Source organism: Manacus candei, unplaced genomic scaffold (genome assembly GCF_025592945.1).
Source record: "Manacus candei isolate 608988 ecotype Guabito, Panama unplaced genomic scaffold, ASM2559294v1 h1tg000050l, whole genome shotgun sequence".
NCBI lineage: Eukaryota > Metazoa > Chordata > Aves > Passeriformes > Pipridae > Manacus > Manacus candei.
In genome coordinates this window covers 37,340,496-37,359,474 of record NW_026138098.1, presented here as the reverse complement: position 1 = coordinate 37,359,474, position 18,979 = coordinate 37,340,496, and the positions used below count along the sequence as shown (strand labels likewise).

Below are 18,979 nucleotides of genomic sequence, written 5' to 3'. Positions count from 1 at the left end.
TGCTCAGGAGTATAAGGCTTGTTGCCATCACTGCAAGGGCACAGCTCCTGCATCCAAGGGCTTTCCCAAAATCCGTGGGGGTTTGGAAGGATGCAGTGTGAGCAGTACCCATGCAAGAGGAAAGGATGTTTTTATCACATCCCAGACTCCCAAACAGCAGCAAGGTGTTTGCCTTGAGGGAAATACTTCACACAGTGTTTACTGTGTTAACATATCCAGAGATTGTAGCAAAAAGTTGGAGAGAAGGCCTTCCATACAGGGTTACAAATCCCTGGTCAGGCTGGGCTCGGTTTCAAAGGAAATTGAGAAATTTTTTTTCAAAAATTTTTTTTTTTTCAAAGGAAAGCAGACTACAGTGTCCAGGTACCTCAGAAAGAATTGGAGGTGGTGAAGTAGTGGGTGAGAGATGCAGGCAGAGATTTCCGATGCCAGACGGGGCTGGTTTTGTCCCTTTGGAGGCTCCTGAGGAAGCCGAGGAGGATGCTGAGGGAGGAATGTGAGGTGGGCAGGGCTGTGCCCGGGCGCTGGCAGTGACACTGTCCCTCACACTGTCCTGTGAGGTGGGCAGGGCTGTGCCCGGGCGCTGGCAGCGACACTGTCCCTCACACTGTCCCTCACACTGTCCCTCACACTGTCCCTCACACTGTCCCTCACACTGCCCCTCACACTGCCCCTCACACTGCCCCTCACACTGCCCCTCACACTGCCCCTCACACTGCCCCTCACACTGCCCCTCACACTGCCCCTCACACTGCCCCTCACACTGTCCCTCACACTGTCCCTCACACTGTCCCTCACACTGTCCCTCAGGGGCCGCCGCCACCTTCTCCCTGTCCCCTGCTGCCCTCAGACCCGCCAGGGGCTGCCGTGGGCACCGCTCGTGTCGGAGGGCTGGGACGGTCCCACCTGTGCTCGGAGCCTCGCGGTGAAGGGGTTTGTTTGCAAACTTTGATTTAATAGTCTCTGTGTGGGGGTGTCTGGGGCTGAGGGGTCTCTGTGAGGGCTGTGTGGGGTATCGGGGGCTGAGGGGTCTCTAAAAGCTGTGTGAGGGGCTCAGGGGTCTCTGTGAGGGCTGTGTGGGGTGTCTGGAGCTGAGGGGTCTCTGTGAGGGCTGTGTGGGGTGTGAGGGGCTCAGGGGTCTCTGTGATGGCCATGTGGGGTGTTGGGGACTGTGTGGGGTGTCTGGAGCTGAGGGGTCTCTGTGAGGGCTGTGTGGGGTGTCAGAGGCTGAGGGGTCTCTGTGAGGGCTGTGCGGGGTGTGAGGGGCTGAGGGGTCTCTGTGATGGCCATTTGGGGTGTCTGGGGCTGAGGGGTCTCTGTGAGGGCTGTGGGGGTGTGAGGGCCTCAGGGGTCTCTGTGATGGCCATGTGGGGTGTTGGGGACTATGTGGGGTGTCTGGGGCTGAGGGGTCTCTGTGGGGACTGTGTGGGATGTCTGGGGTTGAGGGGTCTCTGAGGGCTGTGTGGGGTGTCTGGGGCTGAGGGGTCTCTGTGAGGGCTGTGTGGGGTATCAGGGGCTGATGGGTCTCTGTGAGGGCTGTGGGGGGGTCTGGGGCTGAGGGGTCTCTGTGGGGATTGTGTGGGGTGTCAGAGGCTGAGGGGTCTCTGTGAGGGCTGTGTGGGGTGCCCAGGGCTGAGGGGTTTCTGTGAGGGCTGTGTGGGATGTGTGGGGCTGAAGGGTCTCTGGACAGAGTTGGATCCTGGATAAAGCGTTGGGATAGGACGGGAATTTGTGTTAATTTCAGTCTGTTTCTTGTTGTTATTTACTTTAATTGGCCGTAAATCAGCTTTCCTTTAGTCCAGTCTGTTATGCCAGCAAGGGCTGGTGAATGATCTCCCTGCCTTTATCCTTTCATCCTGCTCCCGAGGAGTGAGGGAACAGCTGGCTGGGCAGCTGGCCCCAGTCAATCCACCACAGTTAAATGTACTTCAATCCAGTCAGAGCTTACGTGCTGGTGCAAAAATACTGGCTGTGGTGATAAGTCACACATCCCAGCCCTTGGACAGCAGGTTTCTGGTCAGGGCATGGTTTTTGCTCTGTATCTCCTTTGCTTTGCTGATAGCTGGTGTGAAGGGGAAGGAAAATGGGAGGACAAAAAGAGACTCAGTGACTTAGGATCAAAGTATTGTTTTGGAGAGACTGAAATGTAACAGAGTTCAGGAGCAAAAGTAGTTGGAGCCCTGAAATGAGGGCAAGATGGATAAATGGAGCTCTTCTTTGAGGTGGGCAATTTGGTTACTGTGGCTGCTCGGGAAACCTTGCGGCAGTTCTCATCACTGAGATTCCAGCTGGGAGGTTTTAGGATAACAACCACTTCTAGAGCCAGGAAAGACATTCAGTGTTTCATGCTGTGAAAGTCAGGATAGAGGAAAATAGCTGTTGCTTGTTGGAAAAGGTGAGCTGCTTCGTGTCAGACTTCAGGCAGCCTCACTTAAAGGAGGGCCTTTTCTTAATTTGTAAGATAGATTTTGCTGCTGGCACTTGCAAACGTGTCCCTTAAAGGTTTCACTGGTAGTGAGAAATTTTTACACAGAGAGTGCTTTGTTTTTCACAAAAACTCTGCAGCTTTTGCTGCACTGGTGCTCCAGCTAATGAGTTAGCAACATCTTTTACTTGGTTCTAGATTGATAGTCACCTTTTTTATGCTTGGGGTGTTTTTTTTTCTGGACAGCCTCTTTTCTGATCTTAATTAGGGTTTGGAGACTTGATCTCCCAAAGTTGTTACCATTCCATCATTGATAATTGCATAAATGGAGAACAGGAGCTCTGCCACATTGCTCCCTCTTTTCCTATCAAGGAGAACTCACTGGCAGCTAAAGGGCTGATTTTTCCAGTGGGGCTTTGATTAACTTTGTCACCCATGGTAGTATTCAGAAAGCTACATTAGGACCTATAGAGATGTCGTTATTTTTACCTTTGGGTTGTCCAGTATAGGCTTGGACAAGGCTGGAGGAAGCTTTAGTTTTGGATAAGGGACTGGGATTTTTTTTTTTCCCTCTTGCTCCCTTAATCATTCTGGGAGCAAAGCTGCTGCATAACCCTGAGCATCTTAACGTGCATCTTACTGCAGATAACAGAAATGAAAGATCCCATGGATGTGGAAAGTGAATTCCTGAATGTGTTCTCTTGAGACCCAGAAAGTTATTCTGGTACTGAGAGCTTCTCATTTCGGTGGTCTGGCTTTGCTGCTTTTCACACTCCAAGTATTACTTATTTTGGAAGTGGTGGACAAGTCTGTCTGAACTGAAGCCTGGATGTAGTAATTCCACACTTCACTGCCGAGGGAAAGGTGAGCTGTCGACTCCCTGATGGTGAGATCTGGTCAGTAAAGCTTGAAACAAGTTCCTCTCTCTGCCCCATTCCAGTCCCCAGCCTCAGCTTTCTGCTGTATTTCTGCATGAAGCTGTTGAACTGCAGACATGAGGTAAAGGGTTCAGACATATCTCTCCATCTCAGTTTTCAAACAGCAGTCTCCCTTCAGGAATTAAAATGATGGATGATTATTTAAGCTCTTGCTAACCTTGGCTGGCAGATCATGACATTTCTGTCTCTGCTGAGTTTGAGTTCATTTGTTCCTTTTTTTTTTCCTTTTTCTGACCAGTGGAGAATGTTTTTGTAGATAAGAAATTCTACCAGCAGCACATATCACACTGCACAGTCCAGGGCTGCAGGAGTGACAGATACATGTAGTTTAACAGCATCTCTCCTGTAAAACATCCTGGCAGCACAGTCCTGGGGGGATTAGTGAAACAGAGGGGTTCAGCCCATGTTGGGATGCAAGAATTGTCCAAGTGGTTAAATCCAGGGACACCTCAAGAGGTTAAATCCAGGGACACCTCAGCTTTTTGATGAGTCACTTAACAAGCCCTGTGTTTTCAACCTGTTTTGCCTTTTCCTGTGTTCTTGCCCGTGTTGAATGAGGACAGGAGGCTTCTGGAGCAGAGTCAGGCACTCACAGCCTTAAGGTACAGTCTTTGTAGGTGCTGCCTGATAACATCTTCCAGTTAGATGGTTATTTTGCAATGGGTTTAGTGGGGTTTAGGATTTTTCTGCAAACTGCTACTGGCTTTTTGGGCTGCCGTGCAACTCTGGTAGAAAGGCAGGCTCTTGCTGTGCAGTGTTTCAAAAAATGGGCAGTTAATTCTGTGCAGAAGGGAAGAGTGAAGCACTGAAAAGCACATATCAGTGGCAGCCGTGCCATGGGATCGGATAAAACAGGGACATAAACAGTCTTTGGGGTGGTGCTCTCTGACAGGAGGGTTTGTGTGAATTCTGCCCACTTATTATTGTATCTGATACTATTTTTAGAAGGATTAAAATTCTCCTTAGGTAAAAATTGTTTCTGAGTCTTGTCTTGCGCGTGGTGCAGCTTCTGATCATTGAAGCTTCTGACATTTTTCATAATAGAATAGTGATGTGGAGCTTGATTTGTCCACCATGTGAGACTGTAGCTGTGTTTTCTCTCAGGTAGTTTTGAGTTTTAAACCTGGTTTTTTTCAGGTCCTGGTCCTGGTTGCTCAGCAGCAGCACACGGGTGTCTATCAGTCCAGTTGCTATTTTTCAAATGTTAAAAAGACAAGTTTGCTTTTTGGTTCGCAACATTCAGGGGGGTTTTGAAATATTACTTTTGCCAAAACATGCAACTTCCTACTTGAGTTAGAGCTGTTTAATGCCCAGTTCTCTTTTCCTGTGAGCTACTTCATGGTTCTCAGCCATGGGAAGCTGAAAATGCAGTCGAGGAAAATTGAAAATGACTTGACTGATTTTCATTGTCAAAACTGAAAGAAATGAAGTGTAAATAAGCACAGAGTGAATTTCTGAAGCTGACAATGCAGCGACCATCAGGGCCAAAGGGCCTGCGTTCAAGAAAGATTAGTTGTGAAACTATCCTTGATTTGCATAGCAGGCTTCAGAGGGCAAGCAAAGTAGCAGTTAAATCTTATTTTAATTAGACTATTGAAGGCAACCTCGCAAAATATAGAGGTCTGGACTATTTGGCAGAGAAATTATCAACAGAGTGGGGTTTGTTTGCAAACTTTCAATAGAAGTTTACTTAAACAAACCCTCTCCGTGAGATACCGTTATAGGAAAGTCGGTTTGGCAGCTTTGCTTTAGCAATCAGCAAAGAAAAAACATCCCAGACCGTAGGAATGCCCAAATTGGAGTGCAGCTGTTGAGAAACCTGAGGCTAGCCACTGAAATACATCCCACCATAGACAGGTGAGGGCTGCTTTTGTGCCTTATTTTGTTTTAAAACAGGGCTCTTTTGTGCCAGAGTTAACATTTTGCTGTTGGGGAGGATCAGTGTATAACTAGTATAATTTATTCTAAGAGATAGACTTTAAATCAGTCTGATTCCAGATTTTCATGGGCAGATGAGTCCCTTGCCAGGATTGCAGAGCATATAAACCATTCGTGCACTCCCTTTATTGGGCTGTTGTGGGGGTTTTTTATAGCTCAATATTACAATTATTGCTTTTTATCTTGGAACAATTTGTTCTGTGAACAGGCGTGTTTACTACTTGTGTCTCAGAGTTTGGCTTCCCTGTGTAAGGACAAGGAAAAAGTCACGTTGGCATGGAAAACAACCAAAGAGAACAAACCTCTTAATCCACAACTCTGTGAACATCCCCTCAGTTACGCTAAAACTTCTTTTGTTAACCTTTTGTGTGATTTCTGCCTTTTATGTCTGCGTAGTAAACCAGATTGATTTCTTAAAACTGATTAACCACGCGGCTTTAAAAATACACGCTACGTTAAGGAAAACAAACCACAGCTGCTCTGTTACAGACTCTCACTTTCAGTGAGGTGTGTGGAGGTGAACTTGGCTGAGGGGGGAAACCCTGTGGGGTGACAGATGGGAAAAGAAGAGGCTGTTCCTGACAGTGCTCCTGGTTCGTGGCCACCCCTGTGGATGGGAGGAAGCGCCCGGCACTGGGGAAGGGGCTGGCGGGAGGGGGACAGGAGGTGGCACTGGGGTGCGATCCTGCCAGACTCTGAACATTTGTCCTTTTTGCTGTGCTCGCGTTTTCCAGGTGCATCAGCGGCTGTCTCCTTGGCAGAGCGTGCGGGTGGTGTATTGCAGTACCGTAGTGCCCTCTGACGGTGAGTACACGCGTGCAGCCACTCCGGGCTCGCCTGGGCTTCACGAACTTCGGTTGCCTTCCCTGCCCCCTTTTCTGGTTGAGGCTTTTTTGGCAGCAATCCAGTCTGGAGCTAAGGAAGCGACAGAGAGAGCAGCGTCAAGAAGGATTAAGGCAATGGTCAACTTTTCTACTAACTGTCCGTACAAAACTGGACAGGCTTTATAAAGGAAGATGGAATTGCATGCAACTGTCTGGATCTCTTTGCCAGGCTTGTCCCTGATGTAGCTGTGGGCTCTGTGTGATGCTCACCCTCCAGGGTAAATGTCCTTCCTGAAGGGAGGGGGTCTGACCATGGGTTAGGCTCTGCTCCGTGGTGCTGAGCAATGGGACAAGGGGCAATGGGCACAAACTGATGCCCAGGAAGTTCCACCTGGACATGGGGAGAAACTTCTTCACTGTGCAGTAACCGAGCACTGAACAGATTGGCCAGAGAGGGTGTGGAGTCTCTCCCTCACTGGAGATATTCCAGAACTGTCTGGGCACAATCCTGTGCCATGTGCTCTGGGATGACCCTGCTGGAGCAGGGAGGTGGGACCAGATGACCACTGTGTTCCCTTCCAACCCGACTCAGTCTGACCCTGCCTGCCCTCTTGACTTCATTTATGTAAGAAAAGTGCAGTTCATACCAGCTGTGTGCTGAAGCAGTGGAAAGCATCATTTGCTGCAGTGAATAAGTTGTGAAGCCAAGGCATTATTGTTCCTTTATTTAAATTCTGGGACAGCTCAAACATTAAGCTTTTTTGGCAAGGTTGTCAGAGCAAAAGGATGCACTGGTGGACCTTTAAAAATCTCCGTGTGCCAGAACGCACAGAGGAAAGGAGCAGCTCTGAGCTTGCTGCCTGCTTAACGTGGGCATGCTGTGCACGGAGACTGGAGCACTTGTGCTGACTGACACGAGCAGGGAGTGCATCCTCTCCCCAGTAAGGCCTGTTAATAAGGCCTGAAAGCTAATAAATTAAGGGTTCCAACACAGTCACTTCCTCTACCAGGACAGTGATGTGGGCAAACACAAAGAGAACATGACTGCTGTGGAGAGCTCCAATAAAAACCTGAGGGATTGAACAGGTGGAAGTGCAGAGGACATGTAAGGTTGGGAGGATGATGTCAGTGTGCCTGGTATGATTTTACCTCTTCTTGAATATTCCTTTTGTTGTTTCTTCCAATAACTTTACTGTGCATTGTTTTGACCTCATGTATTGCTTAATCCTGTTCTTTGTATACTTTTGCTTATGCAAAACCAAAAGTCTTTAAAAAAAACCCAAACCCATGACCTGTTGCTGGTTCACATGTGATTGAATCAAAACTTTGTGGTGCTTGAATGAAACTTGTACCTCAAAGCAACCTCACACTTAATACAGAGTGTAAAGCTTTTAAAATTCTCCGTGGTCTTAATTAGCAGGTTCCTGGCCAGGTTGTAGGTGTCTGTAAATGCACACTTGTATACAATTACTTTCTTTTACTTGTCCCATGTATTTAAATGTTGGCTTAACAGTGAAGACGGGCCCAAATGGTAGCTCTGTAATTAGCGAGATGCCAAATGCTTTGTCCACTTAGTAACTTGTGAAGTAGCTGCAGGTGATGCCTGGGGTGTGGGAGCAGAGCAGAGCGAGGCAGCCCTCTCACAGGGGCTGGTTAGAACTTCTCCTGGCACTGGCTGCTGCTGTCTGCTTGGTTTGTGTTATTGACACGTCCTTTGGATTTCTTTCTTTTCTTTCTTTGCCTCTGAGCTCTTCCCTCTCCAATGCAGTAAAAATCTGACCAGCGTTGCTTGTGTGGGAGGTGCTGAGAGGATCAAACTGGAATTGTGGACTTTCCCCACCAGTGAATTAAGCTAGAGAATTACTGCTACAAGGAAAGCATAAAGCAGCTGTATTTTCAGCCTTAGTGAACCCTGTCTTTTGAAGGGAAATAATTTGGTCTTTAATACTCCACCTAAGCTGGAAATCCTCAAGAAAGGCTTTGTGTGTGCTACTGGTGCTGGTGACTCTTAAAATGCAGCAGCAGGGCTGGTGCTGGCAGGCACTTCCTCCAGAGCTGGCAGTGCTGGAGCTGTGGTTGTGGTGTGGTAGCAACGGGGATACACAGAAAAGCGTCCATGCAAACATTGTTATCTCTTCTGCTCTGCAGCAAACTGCCTCACTGCCCCTGTGACCCAGGCGGTGCTTTAAATCAAGCCTGTGTTCCGTGGTTATGTAAGCACAACTTTGTTGCATATGCTGCTCACAGAACCAATGAATTCTATACTTAAGTGGCTATTTTAAGCTTCTAAACATGTGGATTGCTCCTTCTGAGCCTGCTATCACAAGTGTAGCTAATGCTAATCTATTTCTTACCAGTCTCTTGTTCAAATACTTGAGTGAAAAACCAGAAAAATCTGATAGCTGGTGTCATAACAGCTGCTGATAAGGAGCTTGAAATTCTGTCTGACTGTCCAAAGAAATTGGCAGTTTACTTTATTTCTTCCCGGGAAAGATCTGTCTGTTGTCTCTGAGCTCTAAGCTTCGAAACACTAAAGCTACTAAAATCCTGGCAGGTGTCCGAGCCTTGAGAAGAGACATTAATAGGTTTGCAAATTCTGGGGCCTCTTAGGATGCTTTAGGTGTCCATACTTAGTCACTTCCACCTAGTCCTTAAGGAATTCGGGGTGGCAATCCCCTGGAAGAGGGAAAAACCCTTTTCATGCTTGTTTTGGTTCATGAGGCTGGATCACAGTCAGCTCAGAAGCCCAAGAGAACTCTTCTGGCTTTGTTCAGGTGCACTTGGTGCGTCCTTTCTCAACAACCACGAGCCTCCCTTTTCGGAAAGGTGTCTCCAAGACTTGTCCTAGTAGTTCCCTTTGGTAGTTAAAATAACATTATTTGCCTCTCTTTCTTCTCATGCTGACTTCTTTGACTGACTAGTTCTGATGTTAACTGCTTAAGTTGACTTAGCACGTCAATCCATAAGTTTAAGTAGCTGACCAAAGCTACACCAGGTGGGAATACTGAGGCAGATGCAGAGTGGGTGGGTGTGACTGCACCATCCTTGAGACGTGGAAACGCTCTGAGCAACAAAACAGACCGGAGGTTTTTACATGAAGATACATATAAAAATCAAATCATTTTTAGGTGCTCTGCTATATCTTAGCAACTACTACCCTTGAGGACAGCTTTGACTGGCTGTGATTGAGTAGAGGGCTTTGGAAACGTTTTTAACTTCTCTGTGCCTGGATGTCCTGAAGCACACGGAGCGGGGTTGTCTTTCTGACAGTGAAATAATAACCAGCTTACAGTTCTTACAGGTCACTACTATGGATTTTAGAAAGGTGCACTGAAACCCTTGAGAATGCTTTGGAAAAATGCTCCTGACAGAACTAAAGAAATGGGAAAATCTCATTCTGTCTACACCTAAATAGTAATGCCTGCCTCGAGAAGTACAAAGAGTATTGATCCCATGAATTTTAGATGAAATGACCTTGAAGCCTGAACTCAGAGTGCTGCTTCCTACAACCTCGTGCTCCTGACTGCTCTCTTAGATATTTGTTGCCTCAGGACAAAGAGGAGGGAACCAGAACTAAACAAGAATAAAAACATTTAAAGTTGATGTTTGCTAATGTACACAGTCTGCCTTTGTCTCCTGGGCTATAAATCCCGATAAACTGTGGTGTTTTGTCTTCCATAGTCCAAAATGTTTTCATTCTCAAAAACTAAACATACTGTGCTGCCATGTTTTGACTTTTACATATCATGTTGCCTTTAGTATAAAGGTGACTGAGTTTAGAGTAAGTAACTTTTCTGCCAAGTTAATGGGAGGGAAAACCTCAGATATCCCTCAGTTTTTCTTTGATGGACACACATCCTGATAAAACCAGAAGTTTAGTCTGCTTTACATTCAACTTATGACTGTGTTTGCCTCTTTCTCCACGGGGCAACTAGAGAACTACTATGAGATGATGTGTTAATTTTTAATGACCACCTTGTGTTTTTGTCATGTTTTAGAAGTGACAGTGGTTTACCAGAACGGGTTGCCTGTGATCTCCGTGAGTCTTCCGTCCCGACGTGAGCGCTGCCAGTTCACCCTGAAACCCATCTCGGACTCCGTGGGGGTGTTCTTACAACAGCTGCAGGCAGAAGACCGAGGCATTGATCGGGTTGCAATCTACTCAGCAGGTACTGCTGTTTACAAACTCATTGATTTACTTGCTATTTGCAGCCAGCTCGCTGCTTTTGAAGTAAAAGTTTGCTGGGGGGCAAGTTCTTTGACTTCAGTGAAAAAGCAGAAGGTAGAAATGCCCTTCCTAGAGTAAGAATATTGTTAGCTATCCCTGTGTAGTCCAGTGTGCCAAGGAAATCAGCCCTAACAGAGGTGTTTCTTGGTGACTTTCCTCCTGTTTAGTAGGAAAGGTGCAAACTGTGCAACCTACTTAGAGGTTCTAATGGATCTGCAAGGAATTGGGTGTAAAAGGTGGTACAAGAGAAGCAGGATCTTGTCTTAGCTCTGAAAACTGAGTCATGTTTCACATCTCCTGTGTCCTGATGAAAACTATTGTCCGTGGGAAAGGATAGAAGCCCAGCAGCTGGGTTTGGGATGGTGTTTGAGTCCTTTACTCCTCCTGTGTAACGAGTGCTCTGTGTTGTCCTTACAGATGGCACACGTGTGGCCTCCTCCACAGGCATAGACCTGCTTCTGCTGGATGACTTCAAGCTGATCATTAACGATGTCACATACCATGTTAGACCACCAAAGAGAGGTAAAGCAGCCTGGTTCTGGCAAACATCAGGAATAAATTTCAGTGTTCAGTTCCCTGCTTCATTGCAACATGCTTTATTAACTTATTCAGGAACATGAAGTGGTATTTCTGAAGGGAAATGTTGCAGTTTCTGATCCTGCCTTTGGTGCCTAATTTAGTGATATCTGAATAATCAGTGATGAAAAGCAGATATTCATTCTGCTCAAAGCCAATGCCCCTGCCCCCCCCAGGAGGGATAAACAAAGAAATGCAATTCCTTTTAGTTTCTAAAATTTTCAATTTATTTTTTTTAATTACTGAAAAGTATTTTAATTAATTCTGAAGGAATACAATACAAAATGGGAATTAGATTGAGACTTAGGTTGTCTGGTTTGGAAGAATAAATTGTTGTTTCCCCTGACGGTTAACATTGCTTCCATTTGAGTGTGATACTTTGAATATTGCAAATAAACCTTGAAACAGTCAAATAAATGAGACCATGCTCTCACAAAGCTGTGTTAACAAGAATCAAATAGGAAGGGAAACCGACCTGTTTTGAATCAATGGGAAAATCCATTTCAATAACATGCTTTGGATGTGTGTAATTTTCAAGATGTGAAAACTTGCAAGAAGCTTTTGAGACACTCCAGCATTACAGGTGGAGACAGGAACTTGGTGTTTTCATCTGCCCTCTACTCTTTCTCTGAGCACCCGGGTCTTGCACCTCTGAGGGACTGCAGCAAAAGGGGCAGTTTTGGAAATGCTACTCTGCTTGTCTCACAGCTGTGGGGGATTTTCATTCTGTTATTGTTGTAAGAAATGCTAATGTTTGGGCCTTCCACTTTTCAAGCAGTAGATAATGAACAGAATCATTCCTAAGGCAAAATCGGTGACCATTTAATCATCTTGACCAGCCTGAAGAAGGCAACATATTAAAGCAGGTTGATCTATCAGAAATCAGGAGGCTGACCACATCTTTTGGGGCTGAGACCACTCTGGGTGGATGACACCTGGGCAGACCTGCTGATATGTACCCTCCTCCTCCTCTGTAGATGTAGTTGGCTTCCAAGGGCCTTTTTGGAAAGGAAAATAGTAAAAATGTACTTTAGCATTTTATTGTTCGTGACATAAAATTGCCAAGGGAAAAAAGAAATTTCTGACTCAGGGAAACTTTGTCCCTAATATTTGGGAGCCTGGAATTGGGAGTGCAGCATGGGGTGAGATGCTGTTTCTCCTCTAGATGTGGGGTAGACTGACCTCCACTAGAGATGGATTTTTCCCGTCTCATTAAAAGCACCTTAACAGAAAACTCTGCATTGAGACCAGACATCTGAATCACTGGATATCACACACACAAAGGAGTTGCTCTGCTCTGTCACCCCTTGTAGGATACACCCATTTTGCACTGATAGGTGAGCTCTGGGATCACCAAGGCTACAGGAAATCATTGCCTAGGATACACTTGCCAAGGAGATTTCCATAGTTAGTTTGTTCTAAAATGAATGTGCCCTCAAATAGGCACATAGTTGAGATTAGTTCTGTTAAACTTTTCAGCTATTGCTTTTTCATTTTCACAGGATCACCTTGTGTGTTTTAGAACAGAAGTGCCACAGCACTGTCATCTTAAATACTTTTTGATGGTCACTCCAGTAGGAACATGGGTTTTCCTTCACAGGGGAACAGGAACCCCTTAACTGAAGGGGGATATAAATGTGCTTTGTGTGCCTGAGTCATTTCTTTCCCTGAAGAGCTGCTGATCTTAAAGCTTAAGCTGCCCATGTCTTTTTGAGTTGGTAAAATCATATTTTGAGACAATAACCTCAGATACAAACCCAAGGATGCTACAAAACTATTTGTTAAAAAAATGTATTTCTTTATTTGGCTAATGTCAAGATCCTTTTCCTTTAATTTGAAACTTATTTTTTGCATGTGGAGTGTGTAACACAGTACCACTAGTCACAACTCCTTTACAAGCTTGTATACTTTAAAATCCTTTTTGTGTTGAAATGCAAGGGTAAAGGTGTTGTTGGGTCATGGCCCTGCCACTGTTTCTAAACACTAGGAAGGGAGAATTCACTGCCCACAGAATACTGGGAAACAGTTCTTGACATTGATACTCAGAGTAATGATCATGAGACATTTATGGGGTCACTAACCCTCAGTGTTCAATTGCCATCATCAATAACTGGGGCTGCCAACAGTCTGTGGTCTGAATTCTGACTGTCTTGACAGCTGCTGTGATGGATCATAACTAGTTTAGTTGTTCATTTGTGCTGTCTATAAATATGGATCAGAAGCAGCTGTTGATATCTGACGTGCTTAATAGGATGTGTTTCTTTTCCTTGTCCTTATGAAGTTTTTAGGAGTATCCAAGAATAAAGCCTGGTTTTCTTTTAAAGGAATCACATTGTCTGAGAGTGGTGGAGCTCTTCCAAAGACTTCATTGTTGAACAGACAGTTCTGTGCAAACTAAGAGCAGTTTCTCGAGGGTGTGTGAGAAGTCCTGTGGGTACATGTGTGTCAAGCAGTGTCTGTTTTCCCCTAGAGCTCTTAAGCCACGAAAATGCAACGACGCTGAACGATGTGAAGACGTTGGTTCAGCAGTTGTACACAGCCCTGAGCATCGAGGAGCACCAGCTGAACAAAGAGAAGGAGCTGATAGGGAGACTAGAGGAGCTGAAGGAGCAACTAGCACCACTAGAAAAAGTGAGGAGTTCCTCAGTGTGTTTTACTCATTCCCTAAATGCAGCCTTGATTTATTTCAAGGTTTTAATTAGGTCCCTGCCATGCTTCAGATAGTTTAAAGATCACTGAAGCAGAAGGCGCACTAAGTGTTTACCAAACCATGTCTGTTTTCTGGTTCCTGTGGAAACATTTTGTTTCTTTGCTTTAAGTAATTGGAAATGAACTTGTTAGTAAATAAAGACTGGGGCTAATGCAACAGAACATTTCTGGACTTAAAGAAATAAACACCTTTGTGAGGCATTCAGAGCATACTCAGAGTAAATATGGATGATGGCCACATACTGATGGAAAAGAAGTTTAGGTTTGTTTGCATGATGTAGACTCAACTCATGTTTCAAACCACTTAAAGTTACTATTAATATAAAGTACTGGTTTTTACATTATCTCTTAACAATATTAACACAACTATTTTTGAGATTACAAGGTGCGTGTTTGTCTCCTGCAGGTAAGGATGGAGCTGAGCAGGAAAGCAGAGAAGAGGACAACCTTGGTGTTGTGGGGAGGCCTGGCCTACATGGCCACTCAGTTTGGGATTCTGGCCCGCCTCACCTGGTGGGAATATTCTTGGGACATTATGGAGCCAGTCACCTATTTCATCACCTATGGTAGTGCCATGGCAATGTATGCTTATTTCGTAATGACCCGCCAGGTAGGACTTGTTGTGCTGGCGTTGACCCTGCAGTAGAAGGCTTTCTCTGGGCTCTCCTCCCTAGCAAAATAGCAGAACTGTGCCTGTTAGAAGCTGCTTTGCCCCTTCCTTCTCCTGTCGGAACCAAGATGCCGCTTGTTTAAGTTTTGGTGGAGTGTGGTCGTGGGGTGTTCTGCTGCTGATTGTTGCTTGCTTTTCTGGTTGTCTTACCAAAAATGCTTTTGTGTGTTTGGTGACTGACTGCTGTAGCTATACAGGTTCATCTGCTGACAGATATGGTCAGAACAGACAGATATGGGTGCATGAGGTACCTCTTGAGTTTCAAGGAAGCCCACCCCTCTGACATGCCGTGTTGGCCCTTTTCAAGAGACCAAGGTTCAGGCATCTTGTTGGAAATGCTTTTGTTTAGGCCTTTCATGGATCTGGCCTCCCATCCAGATGGAGAATCCCTCTCTGGATCCTTGTAATTGTGACAGACTCTGTGTGGATTTTCTAGTACATGGTTTGTCTCGTCACTTCCTAATCCCACCTAAATAACGAGGGAGGGACGACTCAAAGAATCTCTACAGTCACAAGGCCATCAGAACAGATGCTGTGGGTGTTCCAGGTGGTGTCCTGGGGTCTCTTAGCTGCATCAGTTCAGGGGCAGTATTTAACACCACAACCTGTTGGTGTTAGAACCCTGAAGTGTGTTAGTTTTTGTTCTCTCTGCATGGAGGGACTCGCACATTCGGGGCAGGAGGAAGGTGACGGTCCCTCACTGCTGGAGTGTAACAAATGCCTGACTGTGCTGGGTCTGGCTGGGGTGCAGTTAATGTTCTTCAGAGCTGCTGGGATGGGGCTGTGTTTGGGATTTGTGACCAAGACAGCCTTGATAACCCACCAGTGATTTTGCTGTTGCTGAGCAGTGCTTGTACAGCACCAAGGCCTTCTCTGGTTTTTATTCCTCCTTGATCTACCCTCTCCCAAGCCCCCATTCCCCACCTCTGGGAATAGGCTGGAGGTGGGTGAGGAGCTGTGAGGGGACACATCTGGGACAGCTGCCCTAAACTGACCAGACTGGTATTCCATGCCCTATAACACCATGTTTTGTTATAAATGGTGGGGGGAGTTTCTGCATAGCAACTGTTGCTCAGAGCCTGGCTGGGCATTGATCTGCTGGCAGGAAGTGGCAAGTGATTACTTTTGCATCACTCTTATAGGTTTTTTTTCTTCAGTTATTAAACTGTCTTTATCTTGACACTTAAGTTTTTATTGTTTTTTTCCCCCCTTTGGATCCTCTTCCCCCATCCACTGCAGGGGAGTGAGTGAGTGTGTGGGGGCTGAGCTGCTGGCAGGGGTCACCCCCACCCTGTGTGAGCTCAGACCAGGCTGTCTGTCCTGTGCCTTTGCTGTTGGAAACTACTCATCCTCTCCAAACACACCTGAGCCACCCTGTGCTGGTGGTATCCTGGGTTACATCCCAGCGTGGCTTTATTCATATCTTCTCTCCTATTTTTCTCTTTAGGAATATGTGTATCCAGATGCCAGAGACAGACAGTACTTACTATTTTTCCATAAAGGAGCCAAAAAGACGCGATTTGATCTAGAGAAATACAATCAACTCAAGGATGCAATTGCTCAGGTAACAAGAACTTTTCTGGAAAAAAGACCAAGAAATTAGTGCTTGCTAGCTCTTAGTTACTATTAATAGACACACTTCAAACAAGAATGAATGTATTTTAAGTTCTTACCCCATTTTCTTGTCACAGCCCCAGCACAACCACTGAGGTAGCTTTGATATTCCCAGGAATAGAACTGCTGGATGCGTAAATCAACCTGAAACACTTGTCTATATCCATCTGTAAGGGCCCTTTAGAAACTGCTGGCAAGTCTTGAGTTGCTTCAGACACTTCATACCTCAGAGGAACCTAATTCAAGATTTCTTTTCTTCTCAGCTCCTACACACCAGATGGATTTAGTGAGGAATGAAGACTTGAATCCATTCAGTTCATGTCTTCCTGACATAGCACTTCAGTGCACTGGGTTGCAGTGCTGGAAAAATCATGTTCAGAAAATGTAGCTGTATTGTTAGAGGCAATGGGGGGCAGATTTCTCAGATTCTGGAGACAGACACTTTTTGGCAGACTGTCCACATTGTGGGATCTGCTCAGCAAAGGACTCAGGTAGAGACCTTCCCTCATGTTTCTCTGAGCCTTTCTGCAGAAGGGTGGCATGAGCAGAGAAAGCAGAGCTACCACATTCTTTTTCACTGCTCTGTATCATCCCTTTATTCCCAGGCTCTGGAAATGACAGTGTAGGACATGCAGGGCAAGATGAGTTCTCCCCCTGCCTTGGAGAAGGAACTGCATAAGGAATGTTGAATACAGATACTCTTGGGTATTTTCCTTCTCTTCTGTAATCAACCATCCCCAGTAATCTAGTTGGGGTGTTGATTTGTTGTTTTGGGTTTTTTTTAAATATTCCACTGAGTTTATGGGGATCAAATCTTCCCTCCCATATTCCTTGAAGTGGCTGCATGCAAGTTCAGAGAAGGACAGCTGAGAATGGTTTTCCCAGATAAGAGCTTGTGACTTTGTTTTACTCTTTAAGCGCTTTCCTTCTGGACAGGAAAACCAAGGAAATAAGGAGAAGCTTTCAATTCTCTGAAGGGAAATGATAATGAGGGGGAAGGTGTGTTGGGAACTTTTGCTTCATAACGTGTCTTCTACTTTCAGGCAGAATTGGACCTTAAGAGGCTTCGGGACCCACTGCAGGTTCATCTGCCCATCCAGCAAATTTCTGAAAAGGACTGATCAGCAAAGAAGCTCTGAACCCCGGCCAAAAACCTGTTCATAGCTCTTGCCTTTTTTAATTAAAGCATTGCAGGTGGAAGCTGGGAGGTGGTGTGGGGGGTGGAGGGTTTTTACCTTTAATCAAGACAAAGGACTATAAAGGGGGGGAAATCTCTTAAATCTGAAGATGGGACGTTGTGGAATGTTAGTTCTGAAAAGGGCTTGGCAAATAGTCATATTTTACAAACTGTCTGAGTGGCAATTGTGTACAAATACAGGATTGGGGGGGTTCATGGAAAGAATGTAATGCTGGGGTGTAGGGGTGTCTTCTTCCAGCTTTGCAGGGTCTGCCTCTTGATAAGACACCAGCAGCCTGCTTAGCTTTTTAAATTTTCCTTTACCTGATTCCAGTCTCTCTTTCTCTCTCTCAAAAAAAAAACCAACCCAAAAACAACAAAAGGAGAAAAAAAAAAAAGAACAAAGAATCCAAGCCACCTGGAGCTCTGGCTGGTGATCAGACCTTGCCCTCCACCGCCATTAACACGCACACTTCTGCTCAGACCTGGTCTCTTTTATAAAAGTTACTACAAGACTGCTTTCTACTGGAAAACCGTGAGCTTCCCCTTCCCAGCCCACCCCCTGTGCTCCACTGACTTCTCCTTTGCTTATTTGTAGCACAGATTGGTTGTAGCCGAGTGAGAGAAGGAATGAGTTTTCTTCTGGACATTTGATAATTGATATTTTGGATTATTCCATAATAACTATATAAACTTTGCATCCTGATGCCCTTGAGCTCCTCCTAGAAATCCACGGCAGCATTGCATGAGAGTTTTTTATATTCAGTCTTAAGGGAGGGGGATTCCCCTCTTCCTGCCCCAAATCTGATAGCCACCTGGACTATGAAATTATGAAGGCTTAAAGGATTACAAAACTGTGGCAGAATCATGAGTCCTGCTTTTAAATGCACAGTTTTGGAACATGGAGTAATGAAACTGGATATTTGACTGCTTGTGCAATGGGATAAAAGGTTTCATATATGGTCAAAGCATTTTCCTTGCCCAGAGGCTTTTTGAGAGCCTGGGGCTTCTTACGGTGCAAGACACAGAACTTTGATTTTTCTAGCACTTTCCCCTGATTAAGTAGCTTTAAATGAACTTTATGTCCACAGGTCAGAATTTCTTAGGAGTGGCTAATGACATCTCTTGTTTTTAGCTAAAAAGAAATAGAGGAAGGAAGGTCAACCCATTGCCCTCTCTCCTAGCCAAGGCTGGCTGGTTTCTAAGCAGATAAAACATCTCTTCATTCAAAGCAGGTCAAGTCTGGTTCAGCATCCTGCTGATAAATGCTCTGGAGACAGGATGAAGGTAGGAGAAGGACACTAAGCTTTATATACAGAAAGGCTGGCTGCTTTTTTTCATGTTTCACTACTACTCCTCACTGTGTCGTGGAAAGAAGCTTCTGTTTTTTCTGGAGAACTAAGTTCTAAAAACAAAAAGGAAAAATAGGAAAGAAAATAATTCAGTATTAATTAGACTCCAGGTGCCTTGCAGATGTGGAAACACAACTGGGATTGCTGCCTCTTCTCACTCAATGGCATGTTGGACCGAATGGGTGCATGTTTCTAGTTTTGTTTTTCTTTTCCCTTCCCCTTTCCTTCTGTCTTTCCATTTAATTACATCGTGTGATTATTTTTTATCTGTTTTATCCTGTTTGTGTGATGAGTTTTAAAGGGGAAAAAAAATGAACACAATCCTGTAGCTGAATCCTTGGTGTGTGTTTGGGATGAGGGAGGGAGCATGGAGAAAAGTCCTTCTTTAAAAAAAAAACAAAACAAAAAACAAAAAAACCGAACCTGTGTAAAATCCTGTATCATTTATGAAATATGTATAAAAGAGCAATGTACTTCTGGAACAATAAATAACTATTCAATTTTTGAACGGGTACTCTTGAATAATGT

The 18,979-nt window shown here is 45.1% G+C and overlaps 1 protein-coding gene across 2 annotated transcripts in view; it reads left to right on the top strand.

Moving 5' to 3' along the window:
• The window catches only part of MCU (mitochondrial calcium uniporter), an 84,424-nt gene extending 65,465 nt beyond the window's left edge, over positions 1-18,959 (top strand). For both annotated transcript variants that reach the window (XM_051799727.1, XM_051799728.1), the window contains exons 2-8: positions 6,036-6,105; positions 10,124-10,294; positions 10,771-10,875; positions 13,400-13,560; positions 14,045-14,248; positions 15,756-15,872; positions 16,966-18,959. In XM_051799727.1, the coding sequence (XP_051655687.1) occupies positions 6,036-6,105; positions 10,124-10,294; positions 10,771-10,875; positions 13,400-13,560; positions 14,045-14,248; positions 15,756-15,872; positions 16,966-17,043 (906 nt within the window). In that variant the 3' untranslated portion in view covers positions 17,044-18,959. The remainder of the gene's footprint in view (positions 1-6,035; positions 6,106-10,123; positions 10,295-10,770; positions 10,876-13,399; positions 13,561-14,044; positions 14,249-15,755; positions 15,873-16,965) is intronic.
• Positions 18,960-18,979: the final 20 nt, after the last annotated feature.